This window comes from Ornithorhynchus anatinus, chromosome 4 (assembly GCF_004115215.2).
Source record: "Ornithorhynchus anatinus isolate Pmale09 chromosome 4, mOrnAna1.pri.v4, whole genome shotgun sequence".
NCBI lineage: Eukaryota > Metazoa > Chordata > Mammalia > Monotremata > Ornithorhynchidae > Ornithorhynchus > Ornithorhynchus anatinus.
The window spans coordinates 36,956,133-36,980,773 of record NC_041731.1 but is presented as its reverse complement, the minus strand read 5'-3'; the positions used below and the strand labels follow the sequence as shown (position 1 = coordinate 36,980,773).

The 24,641-nt window shown below is 58.0% G+C and overlaps 2 protein-coding genes and 4 non-coding genes across 9 annotated transcripts; 1 reads left to right on the top strand and 5 right to left on the bottom strand.

Moving 5' to 3' along the window:
- Positions 1-32: 32 nt before the first annotated feature.
- Positions 33-6,452, bottom strand: RPL7A (ribosomal protein L7a). The gene is made up of 8 exons (XM_003428731.5): positions 6,383-6,452; positions 4,187-4,307; positions 3,655-3,804; positions 2,020-2,160; positions 1,739-1,818; positions 1,321-1,451; positions 787-856; positions 33-197 (listed from the first exon to the last, which is right to left on the bottom strand). Exons 1-8 carry the CDS (start codon positions 6,392-6,394, stop codon positions 93-95), a joined length of 810 nt encoding a protein of 269 aa, XP_003428779.4. The 5' UTR covers positions 6,395-6,452; the 3' UTR covers positions 33-92.
- On the bottom strand, positions 1,525-1,599 carry LOC114811679. The gene has a single exon (XR_003759375.1). It is a non-coding gene; the product is annotated as a small nucleolar RNA SNORD36 (small nucleolar RNA).
- On the bottom strand, positions 1,895-1,970 carry LOC114811690. The gene has a single exon (XR_003759386.1). It is a non-coding gene; the product is annotated as a small nucleolar RNA SNORD36 (small nucleolar RNA).
- LOC114811723 lies at positions 2,257-2,329 on the bottom strand. The gene has a single exon (XR_003759419.1). It is a non-coding gene; the product is annotated as a small nucleolar RNA SNORD24 (small nucleolar RNA).
- Positions 3,878-3,954, bottom strand: LOC114811712. The gene has a single exon (XR_003759408.1). It is a non-coding gene; the product is annotated as a small nucleolar RNA SNORD24 (small nucleolar RNA).
- Positions 6,453-9,380: 2,928 nt separating the features above from the next.
- On the top strand, positions 9,381-23,058 carry MED22 (mediator complex subunit 22). 4 transcript variants are annotated; one of them, XM_029062760.2, is made up of 5 exons: positions 9,381-9,431; positions 14,249-14,394; positions 15,619-15,699; positions 17,721-17,929; positions 22,001-23,058. In XM_029062760.2, the coding sequence occupies exons 2-5, from the start codon at positions 14,272-14,274 to the stop codon at positions 22,206-22,208; spliced, it is 621 nt and encodes a 206-aa protein (XP_028918593.1). In that variant the 5' UTR covers positions 9,381-9,431; positions 14,249-14,271; the 3' UTR covers positions 22,209-23,058. The 4 variants fall into 4 exon arrangements, with proteins under 4 accessions (XP_028918593.1, XP_028918594.1, XP_028918591.1 ...); XM_029062761.2 differs by having other exon boundaries at positions 9,382-9,431; positions 21,995-23,058; XM_029062758.1 differs by lacking the exon at positions 9,381-9,431 and adding an exon at positions 13,330-13,368 and having other exon boundaries at positions 21,995-23,058.
- Positions 23,059-24,641: the final 1,583 nt, after the last annotated feature.

Here is a 24,641-nt window from a genome sequence, read left to right as displayed (position 1 = left end):
CCGCCGCGTCTCGTCGTACTCAACCCGCTGCCTTTCGGGACATAGTGTGAATCGCACCTTTATTCTGTACAGGAAAATAGCACTTAGCACAGTTAGCCCAATTTGGTTGCCAGTTCTTTAGCCTTGGCCTTCTCCAGCTTGGCGATGCGGGCCACCGATTTTGGGCCCAGGACGTTGCCGCCCCAGTGGCGACGGATCTGAAAGGCGAACGGGGGGGGTCGGGTTAAAAACCCGAAGACTTTGGTGGGGGGGGACAGAGTCACGGGGGAAGCAGCGGGAGATTCGGGACCTGGGTTCCAATCCTTCCACCACCCTGTCCGCCGTGGGACCTTAGGCAAGTCATTTAACTTCTGGGCTTCAGCCTCCTCCTTTTCAACTGGGGGTTCGATACCCTTTCCCCCCCTCACCTTAGACTGAGAGCCCCATAAGCACATTAATACCATACTTACCATTTAACTAGCCCTGAAGTAGCCAAGTACAGCAGTAGCTTGTCCCCTGATCTCCTACCACCCAGCCCGCACACGCCAACCGACTCACCCTACCTCAATCTCATCTTGCCCCCGTTCCGCCTCGGGCTCGGAACACCCTCCTCCTTCCTAGCCAACAGTTACTTTCCCTGCCTTCAAAATCTGACGATTTGCCCCCGAGACACCTAGGCCCTCGCTTCCTCTTCTCCCACTCCCTTCATCACCCCTCCCTCAGCCCCACGGCACTTATGTAATCTGATTTACACCTCTCCTTTATACCACTGGTTGATAAAGGGCCTGCACTGGGAATTCTTCTTACCTCGTCGTATCTGTCGTTGTAGTTGGTCTTGATGGCCTCCACTAACTTGGCCAGGTTGCTTTTATCCTCGCTGTTGAGAACAAAGAGAGTCAGTTCTGCCTCTCCACCCCTTTTCCTTTTTCCCCTTTCGAACCGAAGTCCGCCTGTCCTTCCATCCCCCGCTTGGGTTACTGCCTGTCCGTTAAACTGGGCCTCTGATCTAAGCCAGGGGTGCTCTCGCTAATCTGTGCGCACACAACGCTACGTTCTGCTGGGGGCCCTGATTCTGTACTCCGCCGTACTCGGGCCTTTTGTCTCAGGATCGTAAAGCGGCCACATAATCGTTCAGGTGAAGAAATTCTCCGCATCATTGGCAAAAGGTTCATGCGTCAAAGTTCTCGAACCCACATACTGAGGGCTGAAGATGAAGCAGACGCACTCAAGTACGACTCCATCTAAAAGGCAATGGGAATGAGCTCCAGGAGAGCAGCGGGGCAGAGACCAACCCCCCCACCCCCCAAACTGCACATCACCCAAAGCGCGGAGCTCACTCACGGGTTAACGTGCGTGAAGGCGAGGCTGGTGCAGGTCTTTCTGTGAACCAGGCGTCCCAGCCGGGCCTTGCTCTTGAGGATGCAGTAGGGAACCCCCATCTTACGACACAGGGCGGGCAAGAAGACGACCAGCTGCAAAAATCCGCGGGCTCTGATTAGTTCCAAGCGGTAACGGGGAGCAAAATCCCGTCGGTTGTCTGTGGCCTTTGCTCAGGGTTAAAAAGCTCGTGTATTTGCTCTTCATTCTTTTTCAGGTGAAGAAATTCATACATCATTGCAAAAGCCAAGACTCTCTAGCTGAAAATCCCTCCCCTTCCAGTCTCACAACACATGGCAGAATTTTATCTGCCCCCCCCGGCACCTCAGTACTACACGGAAAAAAAAACTCTTATCTGCAGTTTCAGTCCCAAAGAGCTTACCTCAATGGGGTCCACGTCGTGTGCGATCACCACCAGCTGAGCCTTCTTGTTTTCCACCAGGGTAGTCACCGTGTTGACACCTGCAGGGTAGCCAGACTTAGGGTGCCGTCCCTCGGCAGAGCAGGCGGGCTCCCCGCTAGCGGGACCGGGACGGCTACGGCTCAGGGTTAAAAAGCTCGTACGTTCGATCGACACGGTTCTTTCAGGTGAAGAAATTCTTACATCACTGCAGTAGCCCGTCCCACCCCGGGGTGGGGAGAGTTAACGAGGGATCTATTCACCTGCTCGGAGGACAGCGGGTCTCTTGGTGGGTACGTCCCCTTTGCCCGCGGCTTTCTGCTCAGCTCGGGCCAGCAGCCTCTTTTTCTTCTCTTGCTTGGTTTCTGGTCGGTATTTGTGGGCCAGCTTAAGAAGCTGAGTGGCTGGAACAAAGGAAAAAAAAAATCCCACCCCAGCCCCCGGCTTCCTTGAGTCTTCTGACGTTAGAGGCGCAGTCCTTTTTTTATTGGGAGAGCTAGTGCATCAGCGATCTTGGTGGTAAGGCTGTAATCACTGCTATTCAGATAGCAAATATATGGATCATCATCTGCACTGTCGGGAAAGTTCCGGGGCGCCATAAACACTTCAATTCGTGAAAAGGAAATGGAAGAACAAGGGTAAGCCGAGAACTGCGGTCCAGTGAGAACCAGGACTTGCCGCCTCCCTTCAAGCCACACGGGGCGAGACCTGATCCGGATCCGTCTAACCAAACCAAGGGCTGGTTGGATAACCTCGGGAACGCTCAGATGATTAAATCAAGGGTTCTAATCCTGACTCTGCCACTCGTCAGCTGGGTGACCTTGGACAGGTCACTTCTCTTCCCCGTGCCTCAGCGCCCTCATCTGTCAAATGGGGACCAAGACCGTGAGCCTCACCTGGGACCACCTCGTTACCTTCTATCTCCCCCACCGCTTAGAACAGTGCTTGGCACATAGTAAGCGCTTAACAAATACCAATATCATCACCGGCAGAGGTGAAGAGCTCCGAGCCAACCTACGCACCGTACCTCAGCCTCATCCATCCGGCCACTGACCCTTGATCACGCCTGCCCTCTGGTCGGGAATTCTCCCCCCTTCAGAGCCGACACCCCCACTAAAATCACCTCCCCTTCACTGAATAAACGCTCACGTGGCCTCCCTTCTGCATCACCTACACGTGTTGGGGGATGAATATCAAGTACTAAAAGGGTACGAATCCAAATGGACGGGTGATGATCTGCACCCATTCAGCATTTGATATTCATCCCACATGCACACACCCTATTTGCACACCTCGCCGAGCCGTACTTTATCCTCCCATCTTCCCCTCTCGACTGTGAATTCCTTGTGGGCCGGGATCATCCAATTAATGGTATCCATTCGGTGCTTACTACGTGCCAGGCACCGTAATGGGGCGACGACAAGCCCCTCGGGTCGGACTCAGACCCCGCCCCACGTAGGGCAGTCTCGAACCCCGTTTTTCGATGAGGTAACGGGCACGGAGGAGTGAAGTGACTCGTCCGTGGTCACAGAGCAGATCGGTGGCAGAGCTGGGAATCGAACCCAGGACCTCGACTCCCAGGCCCGCGCTCTGTCGGTGGACAGACCATTCATTCCATCGTATTTATCGAGCGCTTACTTCCCGGATGCACGGCACTGTAGTAAGCGCTTGGAATGTCCAATTCGGCAACAGACAGAGACGATCCCTGCCCAGCAACGGGCTCACGGTCTCCAAGCCCAGTGAACTAAGCGCTTGGAAGAGCACAGCAGAGTCTCCCGACTCACACTGTCCTTTCCCAAACGCCGGGCACCCAGACCCCCACGCCCCATGGCAATCACCAGGCTACAGCTCTTGATCTGGGGGCCTAGAGGCGGCCGATCGCAGGGTCCGCGTCTTACCCGTCTGACGGTCCAAAGCCTGGGTGAACTGGTTGATCGCCGGCGGCACCTTCAAACGCTTGTAGAGGATGGCCCTCTGCCGCTGAAGCCTGATGTACCGGGGCCATTTGACGAAGCGGGTGAGGTCCCTCTTGGGCTGAATGTCCTGACCTGGGAAAACAGAATCCGACCCTGAGGCTCCCCCCGACCACACGCCGCCACGCTCGGGAAGTGTGGAGAAGCGTGCATCAGCGATCTTGGTGGTTAGCGACGTGTCACCACGACCATTCTGACAGCGGATGTTCTTTTGCATCATCTGCACCGGCGGGGGTAGCTCGGTGTCCCCCTCCCCCCCCGCCACAACCCAGATGGAATATCAGCAAGCGCCTCCCTGGGCAAAACGTAATCCACTAACTGCCCCGGGGAACGGCACAAAGGCAACCAGCGGACGGCAGGGAGGCCAGTGGAAGAGTTCCCTGACGAAGAGCTGTTCGTGTAACACGTTATTACCATCCCAACGAAACGGCTGCCCCCCCGCCCAACTCCCCCTCACCGATGCCAAAGTTCTTGGGCCGCTTCTCGAACAAGGGGTTGACCACTTTCTTGACCTCCGGCTTCTTCACCACGGCGGGGGCCGGGGCCACCTTCTTCCCCTTGATCTTCTTTCCCTTCGGCTGAAAGAGAGGGAAGGGCACAATTGAGTCTCCGGGCTCCATCCCGCTCCTCCTGCCCCGCGCCTCCGTCGAGCGCTCCAAGACTCGGAAACCGGTAGAGAAGCAGCGTGGCCTAGCGGAGAGGACACGGGCCTTGGAGTCGGGGGACCTGGGTTCCGATCCCACCTCTGCATCCTGTTCAATAGTATTTACTGAGTGCTTACTATGCGCAGAGCACTGTACTAAGCGCTTGGGATGTCCAATTCGGCAACAGCTAGAGACCATCCTCGCCCAGTGACGGGCTCACAGTCCAAACGACTGATCTTGTCGGCCGTGGGGCCTCGGGCAAGTCGCTCGACTTCTCTGGGACTCAGCTTTCCCACCTGTAAAAATGGGGATTAAGATCGGGGGTCCCATCTGGGACAGGAACCGTGTCCAAACTGTTTAGCTACTCCGGCGGTCAGCACAGTCCCTGGCGTCGTAAGCGCCTAACAAATAACTTAACGCAATTACACGTCGAGGCCCAGAGACACAAATCGGTCCTTCACCGGGACAGCCAACGTGGAGGAGGCATCTCTTCCCTCTCGGCATCCTCGTCCGCCGGACCGAGGGCTATCAGCGGGATGGTTGCCCTGGGAGTTGGCGGCCCATCCAGCGGCCACGCCATTCACTCGCTCGTACTTACCGAGCGCTTACTGTGTGCAGAGCACCGTACTAAGCGCTTAGAACCAGAGAGAGAGACAATCTCTGCCCACGACGGGCTCACTTCACTTCTCTGGGCCTCGGTTCCCTCTCACCTGTGAAATGGGGGCGAAGACTGCGAGTCCCACTCGGGACCACCTGATCTCCTTGTATCTACCCCAGCGTTTAGAACAGGGCATCGCAAACAGTAAGTGCTTAACAAATACCATCATTGTTATTGCCGACCCAAGCGCTTGGCCCAGTGCTCTGCAAGCCATAAACGCTCAGTACAGACCACTGATGGCCATCAGCTGCGTGACGACGGGCAAGTCGCTTCCCTGGGCCTCAGTTCCCTCATCTGTAAAATGGGGATTAAGACTATGAGCCTCATGTGAGACAACTTCATTACCCTGCATCTCCCCCAGCGCTTCGAACAGTGGTCTGCACAGAGTAAGCGCTTAACAAATATCACAATTATCATCAGCACGGTTTGCGGCGGGGTCCCCGAGAGGAAGAAAGCAAGTCTCCACTCTAGGACCTTCCAGAGTAAACCGTCTCCGCAACCATGCTGAGCAGCAGGATGGCCTAGTGGGTGGAGCCCAGGCCTGGAAGTCAGGTCATGGGTTCCAATCCCGCATTCCCCCAGCGAGGCTCGGTGGAAAGAGCCCGGGCTTGGGAGTCAGAGGTCATGGGTTCGAATCCCGGCTCTGCCACTTGGCAGCTGCGTGACTGCGGGCGAGTCCCTTCTCTGGGCCTCAGTTCCCTCATCTGTAAAATGGGGATTAACTGTGAGCCCCACGTGGGACCACCTGATGACCCTGGATCTGCCCCAGCGCTTAGAACAGTGCTCTGCACATAGTAATAGTTAACAAATACCAACATTATTATTATTATTATTATTGCTTTGTTATCCTGACTTCCCTGTTTAATAATAACGATGGCGTGTGTTAAGCACCTACTATGATGCCCGCTGGGCAGCCTACAAGGTGATCCCCCATCTTCATCCCCATTTTCCAGGGGAGGTCACTGAGGCCCAGAGAAGCGACTCGCCCAAAGTCACCCAGCTGGGGGCGGGATTCGAACCCACGACCTCGGACTTGCAGCCCGGGCTCTTTCCACCGCGCCCCACCGCTCGCCTCCATGCGGCGCCAAACGCACGGCCCCAGGGCTCCGCGCAGAGTCGGCGCCGCCTCAATAGGACGGGCAGGACCGGCTGCCGGGAGACCAGGGAGCGGTCATTTCCCCGCTGCGGCTGCCTCGTCCGGGCTGAGAGGGGGAGCCGCAGGGGCCGGGGGGGGGTCTGGGGATCCCCGCCCGGCCTCCCCCGAGGGCGGATGGCGACGGATGGCGACGGATGGCGACGGATGGCGACGGATGGCGAGAGGTGTCCCCCGCGCCCACCACGGAACACTCACCATCTTGGCCATCGGGGCGAGAGAGAGGGAGCGGAGGATTGTGGGTGATATGTAGCGGGCATCAACTCTCGCGAGAACAGCCGCCGCCGCCGCCGCCGCCGCCGCGGGATTCGGCCCAGGGAGAATTTAAAGGGCCAGGCCGCCTTTTTCTCCATTCACTCCTAAATAGAAGAAACAGTGGTATTTGCTAAGCGCTTACTCGGTGCAAAGCACTGTTCTAAGCGCTGGGGCAATACAAGGTGATCAGGCTGTCCCACGCGGGGCACACAGTTTTAGAGCAGCAGCGTGGCTCAGTGGAAAGAGCCCGGGCTTTGGAGTCAGGGCTCATGAGTTCGAATCCCAGCTCTGCCCCTTGTCGGCCGTGTGACCGTGGGCGAGTCACTTCACTTCTCTGGGCCTCAGTTCCCTCATCTGGAAAATGGGGATGAAGACTGGGAGCCCCACGTGGGACCACCTGATTCCCCTATGTCTACCCCAGCGCTTAGAACAGTGCTCGGCACCTAGTAAGCGCTTAACAAATACCAACATTATTATTATTATTATTAATCCCCATTTTCCAGATGAGGGCACTGAGGTCCAGAGAATAATAATGTTGGTATTTGTTAAGCGCTTACTAGGTGCCGAGCACTGTTCTAAGCGCTGGGGGAGCATTATTATTATTATTATTATTAATCCCCATTTTCCAGATGAGGGCACTGAGGCCCAGAGAATAATAATGTTGGTATTTGTTAAGCGCTTGCTAGGTGCCGAGCACTGTTCTAAGCGCTGGGGGAGATCCAGGGGAATCAGGTGGTCCCACGTGGGGCTCCCAGTCTTCATCCCCCTTTTCCAGATGAGGGAACTGAGGCCCAGAGAAGTGAAGTGACCGGCCCACGGTCACACGGCCGACAAGTGGCAGAGCGGGGATTCGAACTCATGAGCCCTGTCTCCCAAACCCGTGCTCTTTCCACTGAGCCACGCTGCTTCTCCCAGTCAAGTGAAGTCAAGCGACTTGCCCAAAGTCACCCAGCTGGCAAGCGGCAGAGCCGGGATCAATTAATAATGTTGGTATTTGTTAAGCGCTTACTCTGTGCAGAGCACTGTTCTAAGCGCTGGGGGAGATACCAGGTGATCAGGTGGTCCCGCGTGGGGCTCACAATCAATCCCCATTTTCCAGATGAGGGAACTGAGGCCCAGAGAAGTCAAGTGACTTGCCCAAAGTCACCCAGCTGGCAAGTGGCAGAGCCAGGATTCGAACCCATGACCTCTGACTCCCAAGCCCGGGCTCTTTCCACTGAGCCACGCTGCTCCATGATATGTTGGCAGTTGTTAAGCCCTTACTTACTAAGCGCTGGGGGAGATACAGGGCAATGAGGTGGTCCCACGGGAGGCTCCCCGGCCTTCATCCCCATTTTAATAATCATGTTGGTATTTGCTAAGCGCTTACTATGTGCAGAGCACTGTTCATTCATTCAATAGTATTTACTGAGCGCTCACTGTGTGAGAGCACTGTACTAAGCGCTTGGAATGGACAATTCGGTAACAGATAGAGACAGTCCCTGCCCCTTGACGGGCTCACAGTCTAAGCGGGGGAGACGGACAAAAACAATAGCAATAAATAGAACCAAGGGGATGGACATCTCATTAAAACAAAAGCAAAGAAATAGAATCGATAATAATAATGCTGGTATTTGTTAAGCGCCTACTATGTGCCGAGCACCGTTCTAAGCGCTGGGGGAGATCCGGGGTCATCAGGTTGTCCCACGGGAGGCTCACAGGCTTCATCCCCATTTTCCAGATGAGGTCACTGAGGCCCAGAGAAGTGATGCGACTTGCCCAAGGTCACCCAGCAGCAGACAAGCTGGGATGAGAACCCAGGACCTCGGACGCCCCAGTCACACAACTGATAAGTGGGGGAGTCAGGATTAGAGAAGCAGCGTGGCTCAGGGGAAAGAGCCCGGGCTTGGGAGTCAGAGGTCATGGGTTCGAATCCCCGCTCTGCCACTTGGCAGCCGGGTGACTGTGGGCAAGTCGCTTCACTTCTCTGGGCCTCGGTTCCCTCGTCTGGAAAATGGGGATGAAGACTGAGCCTCACGTGGGACAACCTGATCACCTTGTAACTACCCCAGTTAACTTCTCTGTGCCTCAGTGACCTCATCTGCAAAATGGGGATAATAATAATAATCATGTTGGTATTTGTTAAGCGCTTACTCTGTGCCGAGCGCTGTTCTAAGCGCTGGGGGAGACCCAGGGGAATCAGGTGGTCCCACGTGGGGCTCCCAGTCTTCATCCCCATTTTCCAGATGAGGGAACTGAGGCCCAGAGAAGTGAAGTGACTCGTCCACAGTCACCCAGCTGATGCAGCAGGGCAGAATTAGAACCCACCACCTCTGACTCCCAAGCCCGGGCTCTTTCCACTGCCTACTGGGCCACTCTGCGGGGCAGTTGTCTACCAACTCAGCTGTAGGGTGCTTAGCACAATGTGCAGGGTACACAGTAAGCGCTCAATAAATAGCCCTGATTGAGGAATCCAGGCCCGCCTGGGGAGCGGGAGGAGGAAAGGGAGCCTGTCGCTTTAAGAAACCGCCTGGGTCTCCACCCGCCGCCGAAGGAGGTTCGGGGCGGGGCCAGAGGTGTGCGCCGCAGCCAATCGCGTCCCGAGAAAGTCCGCTCCTTTGAGCCGCAGCCAATCGCGTTCCGAGATGGGCCGGTTCGTCGCGCCGCAGCCAATCGAGTCCCGAGCTGAGCCGGCGGGGCGGGGCCAGAGTCTGGGGCCGCAGCCAATCGCGTCCCGAGAAGGTCCGGTTCGTCGAGCCACAGCCCATCGCGTCCCGAGACGGGCCGGTGGGGGCGGGGCCAGAGTCTGGGGCCGCAGCCCATCGCGTCCCGAGAGAGTCCGGTTCTTTGCGCCTCAGCCAATCGCGTCCCGCGAAGGACCGGTCGGGCGGGGTCAGCCTCGCGCCGCGGCCAATCGCGTCCCGAGGAGGAAATAGCGCCTCCTGGCGGCGGCGAGGGGGAGGGCGGCTTTGTTGCCGGACCGGGCAGCGGCAGCGGCAGCGGCAGCAAGCGGGTGAGCGGCTCTTCCCCGCCCCCACACCTCCCGGCCACCCTGCGCCAAACGTTGGGCCCCACCCTCCCCCCGCCCCTTTTATGCTGCGCCTAATAATCATGTTGGTATCTGTTAAGCGCTTACTGTGTGCAGAGCACCGTGCTGAGCGCTGGGAGAGATCCAGGGTCATCAGGTGGCCCCACGTGAGGCTCCCAGTTCATCCCCATTTGACAGAGGAGGGTCACTGAGGCCCAGAGAAGCGACACGCCCGCCGTCACCCAGCTGACGAGTGGCCGAGGCGGGATTCGAACCCGTGACCTCTGACTCCCGAGCCCGGGCTCTTGCCACCGAGCCACGCCGCTTACTAATAGAATAATTGATAGTGGCAGTCAGGTCCTCATGGGAAGCAGCGCGGGGTTGTGTGTTTGGGGACGGGGGTTCTAATCCCGCCACTCTGCCGCCTGACTTGGGGCAGGTCACTTCGCTGCCCGGGCTTAGGAGTCGGAGGTCGTGGGTTCTAATCCCGGCCCCCGCCACCTGGCAGCTGGGTGACTTTGGGCAAGTCACTTGACTTCTCTGGGCCTCAGTGTCCCCCTCTGTCAAATGGGGATGAAGCCTGGGAGCCTCCCGTGGGACCACCCGATGACCCCCGGATCTCCCCCGGCGCTTAGAACAGGGCTCGGCCCCTAGTAAGCGCTCAACAAATACCAACGTTATTATTACTCTCTGGGCCTCAGTTCCCTTCTCTGGAAAATGGGGGTTTTTTTCCGGTGGTGGTTGCGCGTTGTGAAGCGCCTCCTACCAATCACGTTGGTATTTGTTATTTGGTATTGATCCGGGGTCATCGGGTGGTCCCCCGGGAGGCTCCCAGGCTTCATCCCCATTTGACAGACGAGGGAAGTGAGGCCCAGAGGAAGAAAAAAAAAAAAATGTTGGTATTTGTTAAGCGCTTTACTAGGTGCCGAGCACTGTTCTAAGCGCTGGGGGAGCATTATTATTATTATTATTAATCCCCATTTTCCAGATGAGGGCACTGAGGCCCAGAGAATAATAATGTTGGTATTTGTTAAGCGCTTGCTAGGTGCCGAGCACTGTTCTAAGCGCTGGGGGAGATCCAGGGGAATCAGGTGGTCCCACGTGGGGCTCCCAGTCTTCATCCCCCTTTTCCAGATGAGGGAACTGAGGCCCCGAGAAGTGAAGTGACCGGCCCACGGTCACACGGCCGACAAGGGGCAGAGCTGGGATTCGCACTCATGAGCCCTGACTCCAAAGCCCGGGCTCTTTCCACTGAGCCACGCTGCTTCTCCGAGGGAAGTGACTTGCCCAGGGTCACACAGCAGACAGGGGGCGGAGCCGGGACTAGAACCCGCGCCCAGGATTAAGACCGTGAGCCCCTTGTGGGGCAGGGACTGTGCCCAACCCCGTGACTTTGTGTCGGGCCCAGCGCTTAGAACAGTGCTGGGCGCGTAGTGGGACGGGGACTGCGTCTACCCTGCCGACTCATTCGACGGCATCTATTGAGCGCTTGCCACGTCACCTTGCGTCCGGCCCGGCGCTCAGAACAGTGCTTGGCCCCTAGTCAGCACTTAGAGAGGCAGCGGGGCTCAGGGGAAAGAGCCCGGGCTTGGGCGTCAGAGGTCACGGGTTCGAATGCCGGCCGCTCGGCAGCTGCGCGACCGTGGGCGAGTCACTTCACTTCTCTGGGCCTCACTTCCCTCGTCTGTAAAATGGGGGGGGGGTGAAGCCCCGGGAGCCTCACGTAATAATAATAATAATGTGGGTATTTGTTGGGGGAGACACCACGGGATGACCCTGTCTCTCCCCCAGCGCTTAAAACGGTGCTCTTCGCCTAGCAAGCGCTTAACCAATACCAACGTCGTCGTCGTTATTAACAGATACCATAAAAATTGTTATTTCCTCTTCTCCCCACTCCCTTCCTCGTCGCCCTGGTGCCTAGAGCCCGGGCTTGGGAGTCAGAGGTCACGGGTTCGAATGCCGCTCTGCCACTCGTCAGCTGTGTGACTGTGGGCGAGTCCCTACACTTCCCTGGGCCTCGGTTCCCCCCGTCTGTAAAATGGGGATTGAGACCGTGAGCCCCAGGCGGGACGGGGACTGTGTCCAACACGGTCTGCTTGCATCCCGCCCCCCCCAGCGCTTAGTAATAATAACGTTGGTATTTGTTAAGCGCTTACTGTGTGCAGAGCACTGTTCTAAGCGCTGGGGGAGATACACTAGTACAGTGCCCGGCACACAGTTAAGTGCTTAAATACCATTATTATCATTTGCACCTTTTACCGCTCTGTCCTTGGCCCCACACGACACTTTTGCGGTTGCGTTGTCACGGTGAATTCACGGACGCATCTTCTCCAGAACGCCCCGTCTTCATCATAAAGAAGCGGCGTGGCTCAGTGGAAAGAGCCCGGGCTTGGGCGTCAGAGGTCACGGGTTCGAATGCCGGCTCTGCCACTCGTCAGCTGGGCGACCGTGGGCAAGTCAGTTCCCTCATCTGGAAAATGGGGAGGAATAATAATAGCAATGTTGGTATTTGTTAAGCGCCTACTATGTGCAGAGCACCGTTCTAAGCGCTGGGCTAGACACAGGGGGATCAGGTTGTCCCACGTGGGGCTCACGGTCTTTATCCCCGTTTTACAGATGAGGTCACTGAGGCCCAGAGAAGTGAAGTGACTTGCCCACAGTCCCACAGCTGACGAGTGGCCGAGCTGGCATTCGAACCCATGACCTCTGACTCCAAAGCCCGGGCTCTTGCCACAGAGCACGCTGCCAGCCCCAAGTGGGACAACCTGAATCATCCTGTATCTCCCCCAGCGCTTAGAACGGTGCTCTGCCCTTAGGAAGTGCTTAACAAATACCAACGTTATTATCATTATTATCTTTAGTCATTCCGTTATGTAGTCCATAGAGGCCTTTCGGTTAAAAAGAGGAGACGGAACTGGTTTACCGTCGCCTTCTTCGACGCGGTAAAAACCCGGGCCTCTGCCGTTCGATCGGCGTTTCGATCATTTCGATCGGTTGCACGTGCGCCGTGCTCTCTCCCACACCCGGCACGGGTGAATCGACTCTGTCGTCGGCCTAGATCACGGGCGACCCCAGCGAGAGGGTTTCTCGGCGACGTGGCTTTAGGCTTCGTCGACGGCCGATACGTAGGAGAGCGGCATTTCCGTACGTGTCGATCGTTTATTTTCACGTCCGTCTCCCCCTCGAGGGAAACCCTTAAGCTCCTTGCGGGCAGGGGACGGATCTACCGACCTCTCGTTATTGTACCTTCCCAAATACGACGTAGGATGAACTTGCGGGCAGGAGACGTCTGTTACGTAGTTGTGTTGTGCTTCCCCGAGCACTCAGTACAGCGCTCTGCGCTGTAGGTGCTCGAGAAGTACGATCACTTGAATCTACCCCAGCGCTCAGAACGGTGCTTGGCCCGTAATAAGCGCTTCACTCGTACCATTTTTATTATTAGTAGTGGTAAGTGCCCAGTACTGTGCTGTGCATCCAGTGAGCACTCAAGAAGTACCACTGCTCGACTGATGCTAGAATCCCTCGAAAACCCTGTCTTGTTTTTGAGGCATCTGGACAGACGCTGTGGTTTACCTTTTTATTATTATTATTATTACGGTATTTGTTAAGCACCTGCTACGTGCCGGGTACTGTCCTCGGCACCGGGGTAGGGTGGATCAGCTTGTTGTGGACGGGAGATGTCTCTCTTTATTGCTGTATTGTACTTTCCCAAGCGCTTAGTACAGTGCTCTGCACACGGTAAGCACTCAATAAATACAATTGAGTGAATAAAATACGAGATAAGCAGGTTGGACGCGGCCCCTGTCCCACATGGGGCTCTTAATCTCCATTTTACAGGTGAGGTACCGGAAGCACAGAGAAGTGAAGTGACCTTCCCAGGGTCACACAGCAGACAAGTGGCGGAGCCAGAATTAGAATCCAGGTCCTCTTGACTGCCGGGGCCCCGCTGCATCCACGAGGCCACGTTGCTTACCTAGCTGGCCAGGTTTCCTTCGGAGCGCGGTGTTGGAAGCCGTTAGATCCTCGGCGGATCCTCGTTTGGACGCCGAGGCTTCCGTCGGTCTGCTACAGCTCGCAGAGGTTCTCGGCAGAGGGTCCTTTGGCCCAAGTCCGCTTCCTGCCCCGTAGATACGACGTTCCCAAAAGTTAAGCGCTTAATGTGTACCAGGCGCCGTACTGAGCGTTGGGGGTGGATACAAGTAGTCGCCAGACTACTTGTTTTGTTCCGTTTTGCTGTCTGTCTCCCCTGTTTAGTAATAATAATAATAATAATGTTGGTATTTGTTGAGCGCTTACTATGTGCACTGTTCTAAGCCCTGGGGGAGATACAGGGTCATCAGGTGGTCCCACGTGAGGCTCCCAGTCTTCATCCCCATTTTCCAGAGGAGGTCACTGAGGCCCAGAGAAGTGACTTGCCCACAGTCACCCAGCTGGCGCGTGGCGGAGGCGGGATTCGAACCCGGGACCCCCGACTCCCAAGCCCGGGCTCTTTCCGCCGAGCCACGCTGCTTTAGACCGCGGGCCCGTCGTCGGGCAGGGATGGTCTCTCTCCGTTGCCGAAGCGTCGGTTCCAAGGGCTTGGTCCGGTGCTCCGCACATAGTGAGCGCTCAGTACATCCGATGGAACGAATGGATCCACGTCAGTGGGGTGGGACGCAGTCCCCGTCCCCCGTTTCCTAGATGAGGGAACCGGGCCCCAGAGAAGCGAAGTGGAGGTCGGGCAGCGGACGGGGGCGGGGGGGGCGGAGGCGGGACTGGAACCCAGGACCCTCTGACTCCCGGGCCCGTGCTCCACCCACTAGGCCACGCCGCTTCCTCGCCCCCGATGGCTCAGCAACGGGTCCTGCCCCAGAGCAAGGAAACCCTCCTCCAGTCGTACAACAAGAGGCTGAAAGATGACATCAAGTCCATCATGGATAACTTCACGGAGATCATAAAGACGGCCAAGGTGGGTAGCGCCCAGGGAAATAATAATAATGTTGGTATTTGTTCGGCGCTTACGATGTGCGGAGCACTGTTCTAAGCGCCGGAAGGAGGGGGAAAGAGGGGAGGCGGGCTTGGGGTCGGGGTGGGAGAGAAGCAGCTTGGCTCAGTGGAAAGACCTCTTTGGGAGTCAGAGGTCGAGGGTTCGAATCCCGGCTCTGCCACTTGTCAGCTGTGTGACTGTGGGCGAGTCACTTCGCTTCTCTGGGCCTCGGTGACCTCATCTGGAAAATGGGGATGAAGGCCGGGAGCCTCACGTGGGACGACCCGATCACCCTGTATTCAGTTCATTAATGATGATGATAATAATAATAATGTTGGTATTTGTTAAGCGCTTACTATGTGCCGAGCACTGTTCTGAGCGCTGGGGGAGACACGGGGGAATCAGGTCGTCCCACGTGGGGCTCACGGTCTCAATCCCCATTTTACAGATGAGGTAACTGAGGCACCGAGAAGTTAAGTGACTTGCCCAGAGTCACACTCGGTAGCATTTAGTGAGCGCTTACTATGTGCAGAGCACTGTACTAAGCGCTTGGAACGGACGACTGGGCGACAGATAGAGCGACGGGTTTACAGTCTAATCGGGGGAGACGGACGGACGAAAACGAAACAACATAATCAAGGATGACACGCAAATTCGTGAAGCGTTCCATACTTTTTATATTTTCATTACCCTGTTTATTTTGTTAATGAGATGTACATCACCTCGATTCTATTTATCTGCTGTTGTTTTAATGAGCTGTTCATCCCCTCGACTCTGTTCATCGCCATCGTTCTCGTCCGTCCGTCTCCCCCGATCAGACCGTGAGCCCGTCGGAGGGCGGGGACCGTCTCTATCTGTTGCCGAGTTGTCCGTTCCAAGCGCTTAGTCCAGTGCCCCGCGCCCAGTAAGCGCTCAATCAATACTGTCGAATGAACGAAAAGCACTAAGAAGCGCCGTATCTCCCCCAGCGCTTAGGACGGTGCTCTGCGCACAGTGAGCGCTTAACAAATACCAACATTATTATTATTATTATTATTATTATTAAGGCCCAGGAAAAGAGGGGAGGTGGAGTTGGGGTCGGGGGGAGGTCTGCTTTACTGCTGGACCCCAGGAGCTCGGTGAACTTCCAGATCCGAGCCCGCCCGGGGTTGAAGCGACCTGCAACGGCCCCGGGATTCAGCGGCTTCTTTGTCGTCCGTTCTCTAGATCGAGGAAGAAACCCAAGTATCCCGAGCCACGCAGGGCGAACAGGACAACTATGAGATGCACGTGAGAGCCGCCAACATTGTGAGTTGTTGGGTTTGGGGTGGGGGGGGGGCGTTTATGGTATTCGTTAAGCGCTTATGATGTGTTAAACGCTGTTCTGAGCGCTAGGGGAGATGATACAAGTTTTACGGGGGTTGGACGCAGTCCCCGGCCCACACGGGGCTCGCTAAGTAGGAGGGAGAGGGATTTAATCTGCATTTTACAGCCGAGGAAAGTGAAGCTCCCCTTTTCCCTCTGCTGCCCCTCTACCCACCCCTTCACCTCCCCTCAGCTAAGCCCCCTCTTCTCCCCCCTTTCCCTCTGCTCCTCCCCCTCTTCCCTCCCCTCAGCACCGTGCTCGTCCGCTCAATTGTATATATTTTTATTACCCTATTTATTTTGCTAATGAGATGTCCACCCCCTCGATTCTATTTATTGCTCTCGTTTTCATGAGATGTCCATCCCCTTGGTTCTATTTACGGCTGCTGTTTTTGTCCGTCCGTCTCCCCCGATTAGACCGTGAGCCCGTCAAGGGGCGGGGACCGTCTCTATCCGTTACCGAGTTGTCCGTTCCAAGCGCTTAGCCCAGCGCTCTGCACCTAGTAAGCGCTCAATAAATACTATTGGATGACCGAAGCTCGGAGAAATAAAGCGACTCACCCACGGTCGCACAGCAGGGAGTTGGCAGAGTCAGGATTAGGATCCAGGTCCCCTGACTTCCACTGCCCTCCCCGTTCCCCAGCTGCCCGGATTGGAGGGAACCGGCGCTGGCATCGTGAGTTTCCCGCCGCGCTTCCCTCTTCCGTTTCGGTGCCATCACGGCTCCCGAAGGGGACGGGGAGAGGGGAGGAGGGCAGGGACTGGCTCGTTGGCGGCGGCGTTGAAGGAAGGCGGGCAGAGGAGGTTGAAATTACCACTCCTCTGGGCTCGCCTTGGGAACGGCGACCTGTCGCCCGCCCCCACGGGGGCTCCCCAGGGCGAAAGAGCCGGGGTCTCGGCGCGGAAGGGTCGCCGGCGGGCATTTCGGGGCCGGTCGACGTGCGGAAGAAATCGAGGAGCCCAGCACGTTCTGGAGTTCTGAGGTGGGAGCGGCTGAATCGATCGGTGCTATCTATCGACCGCTTACTAAGTGCACTTGGGAGAGTCCGATTCAACAGAATCAGCAGCTACGTTCCCTGCCCAGGATGAGTTTACGGCCTAGAGGACTTCATCGGGGACACGAGCTTGGGTTGGGTTGTGCTCTCCCCAAAGCTTAGTACGGGCGCCCCGCCCAGAGTAAGCGCTCGATAAATACGATTGATTGATAAGAGGGAGACAGGGAGGCATCAGCCGGTGGAAACAGAGCTGCAGAGCGCGTCTGCGGGTGTAAACCTGCGAGCACCTACCCGCGTGTTGCTCCCCGGCTCCGGAAACGTCGTGTCGCGGTCCTGCCGCTAATTAGAATCGTGATCGTGGTATTGGTTAAGCGCCTGTTAGGGGCCGAGCCCCGGGGCAGATACTAGATAGCCGGGTTGGACACGGTCCCCGTCCCACCTCGGGCTCACAGTCTTACCTTGGGCGTGGCTCAGCGGAAAGAGCTTGGGCTCGGGCGTCAGAGGTCACGAGTTCGACTCCCGGCTCTGCCGCTCGTCAGCTGTGTGACCGTGGGCGAGTCACTTCACTTCTCCGGGCCTCAGCGACCTCAGCTGTAAAATGGGGATGAACTGTGAGCCTCACGCGGGGCAGCCCGATGACCCTGGATCTCCCCCGGCGCTCAGAACGGTGCTCTGCACAGGGTAAGCGCTTAACCGACACCAACGTGATTGATCCCCGTTTTACGGATGAGGTAACCGAGGCGCGGAAGAGGGAAGTGACTGGCCCGGAGTCCCACAGCAGACGCGTGGCAGAGCCGGGGTCGGAACCCGGGTCCTCCGACTCCCGGGCCCACGCTCGTTTCTCTGGGACCTGCTGCCTCCCACTGCTGGGGCAGAGAGAGAGAGAGGAGTTTGCAGGGGCAGAATATAAACCCGTCGCGGGCAGGGATCGTCTCTCCTTATCCCGTCGTCCCCCTTACCTCCCTCCAGGTCCGCGCCGGGGAGTCCCTGATGAAGCTCGTGTCGGACCTGAAGCAGTTTCTGATCCTGAACGACTTCCCGTCGGTGAACGAGGCGGTCGGCCAGCGCACCCAGCAGCTGCGGGGCCTCCAGGACGAATGCGACAAGAAGCTCGTCTCCCTGCGCGACGAGATCTCCGTCGACCTCTACGAGCTGGAGGAAGAATATTACTCGTCCAGGTACAAATAGGGCCCCGGGCTCCGCGGAGCTCGGGAACCGGCGGCCTCCCCGGGCCCGTCTCTCTCTGGCGGACGCCTCGAATCCTCCTCCCCCCTCGGCCGGCGGCCGCCGCCCCCCCCCGGCCCCGAAAACCTCTCCTCCTCGGGCGAGGAGGGGACGGGGCGAGGCGGGAGGGGAGAGCTCGACGCCCCCGGCCCGGGGGAGATGGTCCCGGCCGCGAGGCTCGCGGAGACGTCCCCGAAGCTTTTCGCCCCGACGCCCAGCCGACGCGGGCGGTCCCGGATCGACCTCTCCGGCGCCCGTCCTCGGCGTTGGGTTCGACGACCCCGGTTTTCTACGGTCTGTCGGCGAGGGAGCCTCCGGGGAGTGGGTGACGAGCGGAGACTACGTTGGGGGTCACGTCTGCCCTGGGCCCCGCCTCCCCTCTCCCGCCGTGGCCGGGGAGCGGGTCCGTTCTCTTGCACTCCCTCGAGCTCTCAGTACGGTGCCCTGCACGCGGTAAACGCTCAAAACTTACGGCTGACCGCCCGGCTGACTCTGCCCCGTAACCGTCGATCCCCAAGGGGAGAGATGAGTATCTGCCGCGGGGTTCGGCCGGCCCTAGGTGGCCTCGGCTGCCCTCACCCGCAGCCCGGCCGGAGCTCGGCGCCTCTCTCGTGGGCCGCGGCTTCGCTCCTTCCCCGACTTCCCGCTTCCCTTTCGCCCCATCGCACGGGGGGGGGGGGTCCCCGACTCCCCCCCGTCCCTAGCCTCGGATCGACCGTCCCCCCGTCCCCCACGCCCCTCTTCTCCCCACCCTGGCACCGCTCGGTGTGTGGTTTCTGGTTTCTCCCCCGTGAACCCTAACGCAGAGCTTCCACATCATAACTCCGGGGGAATTCCGCACCGCGGCTGGCAGGTGCCTGCCCCGGCGACTTTGGGAAGCAGGTTTTCTAAGGTTCGGAGGCGGCCCCCCGGCAGCCGGGACCCCCCTCGCGTCACGTCTTCCGACAAGACCCGTCGCCCCTTTCGGGGCACGGGTCACCATCCGTGTCCTCCCGTGTCGGTCCGGCCCTTCCGCTGGCCGCAGCGGGGCCCTGGTGCTTTGGGATTTGCCAGCCGGGCGTCTGCACCGCGGATCTGCCGCGGAGGGTGTCGGCCGGGCCCTCTGCCCTTCCCGGTCGGGAGCTATCGGTCGCGTGGTTTGAAAACCCGCCGGATCTGCGGGCGGAGGCGTCGCGCGGATTCGGGTCCACCTAACCGGGCTACGGGCCCAACCCCGAATTCCCCGTCCGTGCCCGGACCGGGGCCCGCTGGCTCTGCCGACGGTTTGGCGTGCCCGGGTACGGTCGACCGCTCTGGGCTGCTCCGTCCCCGGAGCCCTTCGGTCATCCGTTCACTCGTATCTGCCGAGCGCTTACCGTGTGCGGAGCACTATACTGAGCCCTTGGGAGCGGACAGTGTAGCAAGGAACAGACACATTCCCTGCCCACAACGAGCTCGAGGTCTCCAGGAGCCGGGGATGGTCCCTTCTCCCCTGGGCGCCGTCCCATCGGGGGAAGTGAAGACCGGAGTCCTTTTCAGGCCCTTCCCAGGGTTGGCGTGGTCCGTGATGATCATGGAATTCATTATGTGCCGACCACTGCGCTAAATGCCCGAGTAGCTACAGGCTAATCGGATCGGGTGATGATAACAATAATAATTAGGGTATTTAGGTACCTACTGTGTGCCGAGCACTGTTTTAAGCGCTGGGGTAGATGCGAGGTGATCGGATTGTCCCACGTGGGGCTCACAGTCTCAAGTCCCCATTTTACAGAGGAGGTGAGTGAGGCCCGGAGAAGTTAAGTGACTTGCCCAAGGTCGCAGCAGACAAGAGGCGAAACCGGGATTAGAACCCACGACCTCCGACTCCCAAGCCCGTGCTCTCGCCACTAGGCCGCGCCGCTCCTCTTACAACCCCTGCCCCGCGCGAAGCCCGCAGCGTAAATCTAAATTTGTTGCCGACCTTGAGACTCGAGCCTAAATTTACACCCGGTAACTTGAATTAATCAGCCGTAGTTACTGAACGTTTACTGCGTATTTAGGGAAGCAGCAGGCCCAGCGAATACGAGCACGGGTCGGGGGGTCAGGACCCGGGTTCTGACCCCGGCCCCTCCACTTGTCTGCCGTGTGACCTCGGGCAAGTCACTTCTCCGGGCCTCAGTTACCTCAGTCTTTAAAATGCAGATTAAGAGCGTGAGCTCCCCGTGGGACCGGGGACGTCGTCCGACCTGATTAGCTCACTCCAGTGCTTAGAACGGTGCTTGACCCACAGGAAGAGCCTAAATGCCGTCATCATTATTACTGTTATTATCACCGAGCGCCTGGGAGAGTGCACTCCGCTAGAACGGGTAGACCAGGGGGTTCTGTGCTCCCCAGGAGCATTCAGGCTGGCATTTTGCAAGATGCCCAGTGTGTCAGGCGCCCTGGCATCTCCGCTGGCCGAAGCGGCGGTTCCTCCCTCTCGCCTCCCCTTCGCCGGCTGAGGGGAAACAAAGACGGTGATCCCGGCTGGGGCTCGGCCGGGGAAAAAAAAACAAAAACCCAAGTGCTTTATACCCCGTCTCTCGAACTGTCTGTGCCTGCGAGCTGTGCCCAGCTATCTCAGAGTGCCTTAGTTAGCCGGTGGTGGAGGGGGCGGGGATGGGGGATGGAGAAACTCTAGATCCACCCAGGGGATTTGGTTTTTAGTGTTACAACATCAGCTGTGTCTTTCCTGTCAAGTGTTGAAATCATCTCTACTTATTTTTTTATTCGCTCCCCCCCCCCCCGCCCCCGATTCCCTTAAATAAAGGCTTAACTTTAAACACGCCAGAATCCCCGGCACCTCTCCAGATGGTTTTTTCCACCCGTTCCGCTGCTGCTGCCGTCCCTCCCCTCCGCTCCGGCCTCCTCGCCCCCTCTTCCCTTTCTCTGGTTGCTTTCTCCGGGACCGCGTCTCCCGCTACGGCTCTGGGATGATCTCTGACCTCACGGAGTGGGCGGTCAGGGATAAGATCGAGAGGGTTAAGGAGGAGGTCTGAAAGGGTGTTGCTTTTTAATGGCATTATGATTTTTAAGAGCACGGGGCAGGGCCAAGTGACCGTCCCTTCCCCTCACGTGCAGATGTTTTCTCTGAGAGGAAGCATGGCAGAAAGGTGAACTTCACGACAGATTTCAGGGCTCCAGCTAATCAGGCCGGGCTCCCCAGATTTCCGGAATCGGATAAGCGAGGGCAAGGAAGCCAAGGGCAAGCCATTTTTAGCTTGACTTGTGTGAGGGTGAGGAAAAAAGCCGTGCCTGTCGGTGAAAAGCCTCGGCCAGGCGGCGGTGGAGGAATTCGATCTCGGCTGGAACTTTAAGGCAGGCAGAGGAGTTTTCCATCTCTGTGTCATGTCGCTGCGCAGCGGAGGCAGGGGCGCGGGGAGGATTCGGGCTGTCGGTCACCCGTCCGACTCGGGGGCAGCGAGAGAGTGCGGTCGGCCCGAAATATACAGTAGGAGTCCTGGCCCTAGCCGAAATCCTGATACTGGGGCCCGGCGTGGCCTAGCGGATAGAGCACAGGCCTGGGTTCTAATCAGGAGAACCCGGGTTCTAATCCCGGCTCCATGGCTACCCCGGACGAGTCACTTCACCTCTCTGGGCCTCCGTTCCCTCATCTGGAAAAGAGGGGTTACGACTGTGAGCCCCCCGTGGGACACGGACCGCGTCCGAACCGATCAGCCTGTCTCTACCCCGCCGCTCGGCGCAGCGTCGGTCACATAGGGAGCGCCTTGCAAACGCTGGAAAGAAGGGCCGGGCGGCGGGGGCGGGAAGCTGCAGCTCAAGGGTCGCTCGTCTAAAGTTTCTAGCGCTCACAAGCAGTCCGCTGGACAGTTGAAAGCCTGGCCCGGCAGGAGCTGAACGAGTGCTTTGTTTCCATAGATGTTGTTACTGTTTTCTTAACGCTTTGCTTCTGTCTTGCTTTTTTTTGTTGTTCTTCTTCCTCCTTCCCCCGCCTTGCCCGCCTTGCCCCCTCTGCCTGCTCCTGCTGTCTTTCCTCCCCGGGTCTTTCCGTTCTGGAAAAGCAACAGCCCGTGCGACTCAAATGACCTGCCTCTGTGCGCTGCCTACTGGAGACGGGACCTCGCCGCCACGCCGTCCCCCGACGGCCTCTCGGTGCCCCCGCCGCCGTCCACCGCGGCCGAGCCGGGCGCCGCCCCGACCCCGCAGGGCCCCGGCCCGGCGCGATCCCACCCCCACGTCAACGGCCACGGGTCGGGGCCCGGCGAACGGGCCTGACGGGAGCGGGGAGGGACGGACGGCTCGGCTGCTGCCTCGGGAGGAGCGAGGGGAGAGGACGGCTTTGAGGACCGCGTCCCCGCTCTTGCCGGGACCTTCCGTTTCCCATCCTTTCCCCGCCCCGCTCAACCCCTCCACCCCTCTCGGGGCTCCGACCCCACCTCCCCTCGCCCGAGTCCAACCCTTCCCCACTGCCAAATGGGGACCACGCGCCAGGGACGGGACGTAGCCCGGCGATATTGGAAGAGGCTCCGGCCTCAGAATCGAACCCAGATGGGCGTTAGGCGGGATTGGAAGTTGGGAACTGGGGAAAAAAAAAAAGCAAGCCTCGGGCGTCCGGGCATTTGAGCCGGCCCTTTCTGGTCTCGCTTCGTTCCTTTTCCGGCGAACCTCTCTGTCCATCTGGAATTCTCTGAGAATCCCAGAACCTCTGCGAATCCCTGGCCCCACGGCCAGGATGAAGGTCCGGCCTAGCCCAAGGCTTTGGACCCGTCTGAGACGGGGGGGGGGGCTGGACGGGGAATGCCCGGGGCGGGGGGGGGAGCGTCAGGCTCTCGTGGCTCGGCACGGATGTGGAGACCGTGAGAGGCTCAGGGTGTCGACCCCCCCCAGAATCGGGATGGTCGGGATAAACGGGCCCCCACCGCCTTGCCCGAAAGCCGAGGAGAAGTTGCAGTGGGACCCGACCGCCCCAGCTGATGGACCGAACGAGCCCGTTCCTCCGGCTCCCGGCGGCCCACCCAGTGGGCGGCGTCAGGTTGCTGTTCCACATTCACTTCTTCCTCCTCCCTCCCACTGTGTTTTATTATTTTCGTAACACTGTTGAATAAAAGACTAAACTCTTGTATAATGTACGTCTCTCTCTTCGATATCCTAGGCCTCCCTGGGAACCGTGGGGTGGAGGACCGTAGCCCCACGGGTCTGCCGTCATTTCCGAGGGGCGGCGAGAGCGAGGCAGCGAGGCCTGGCGACTAGTGCCCGGGAGCCGGAGGACCTGGGTTCTAATCCCGGCTCTGCCACGTGCCTGCTGGGTGACCTTGGGCAGGTGGCTTCAGTTTCCTCTGAAGTGGAGGTTCCATACCTGCTCTCCTTCCCACTCTAACTGGCCAGATGAACTCGTGTCTGTCCCAGTGCTTAAAACGGTGCTAACGCGCGGTGAACGCTTAACGGAACACCATAAAAAGAGGGGAACGGACGGGTTATCTCGTCTCCTCGCTCTCATTCACCCCACGCATTCAATCCGTCACTAAATCCTGTCGGTTCGACCTTCCCAACGTCGTTCGATCCGCCCGTTCCCCTCCATCCCAACTGCCTCGATGTTGATCCAAGCGCCTTTCCTATCCTGCCTCGACGATACTATCAGCCTCCTCGCTCACCTCCCTGCCTCTTGTCTCTCTCCACTCCCGTCCAGACTTTGCTGCTCAGATTATTTCTCTTCAAAAACGTTCGCTCTATGCCTCCTCGAGAACCTCCAGGCGTTGGCCATCCGCCTCCGCATCAAACAGAACACTCTCCTCACCTTCAAAACCTTACCGAACGCACATCGGAGGTCAATGGGTTCGAATCCCGGCTCGGCCGCTTGTCAGCTGTGGGGCTTTGGGCAAGTCACTTAACTTCTCGGTGCCTCAGTGACCTCATCTGTAAAATGGGGATTAAGACTGTGAGCCCCAAGTGGGACAACCTGATTCCCGTCTACCCCAGTGCTCAGAACAGTGCTCGGCACATAGTAAGCGCTTAACAAATACCAACATTATTATTATCATCTCCGAGGGGCCTTCCCTAAACCCCCATTCCTCTTCCCCCACTCCCTTCTGCGCCGCCTTGATTTACTCCCTGTCTTCATCCCCCCCCCCCGGCCCAGCCCCACAGCACTTCTGTACCTATCTGCGATTCATTTAAATTCGTAATAATGATGTTGGTATTTGTTAAGCGCTTACTATGTGCTAAGCTCTGTTCTAGGGACTGGGGCGGCTACGGTGATCAGGTTGTCCCACGTGGGGCTCACGCTTTTCATCCCCATTTGACAGATGAGGTGACTGAGGCCCAGCCAGAGAAGTTAAATCCAACACTTAGAACAGTGTTTGGCACGGAGTAGGCGCTTAAAACGTTATTATTAAGTGACTTGCCCAAGGTCACAGAGCAGACAAGTGGCGGAGCCGGGATTAGAACGCCTGTCCTTAATGTCTGTCCCTCCCTCTAGATGGTTCACGACGGGCAGGGACTGTGTCTTCTGATATGTTGCACTCTTCCAAGCATTTGAGACAAAAATCCTAGTCTCTAGTTTTTGTATAATTAAGAACCACATTTACCACTCACCTCCCTATTAAAATATTTCATTTTTATTTATATTGGCTACTAAGTGGTCATGTTTTTATCCGTCTCCCCCGATTAGACTGTAAGCCCGTCAGTGGGCAGGGAGGGTCTCTTTCTGTT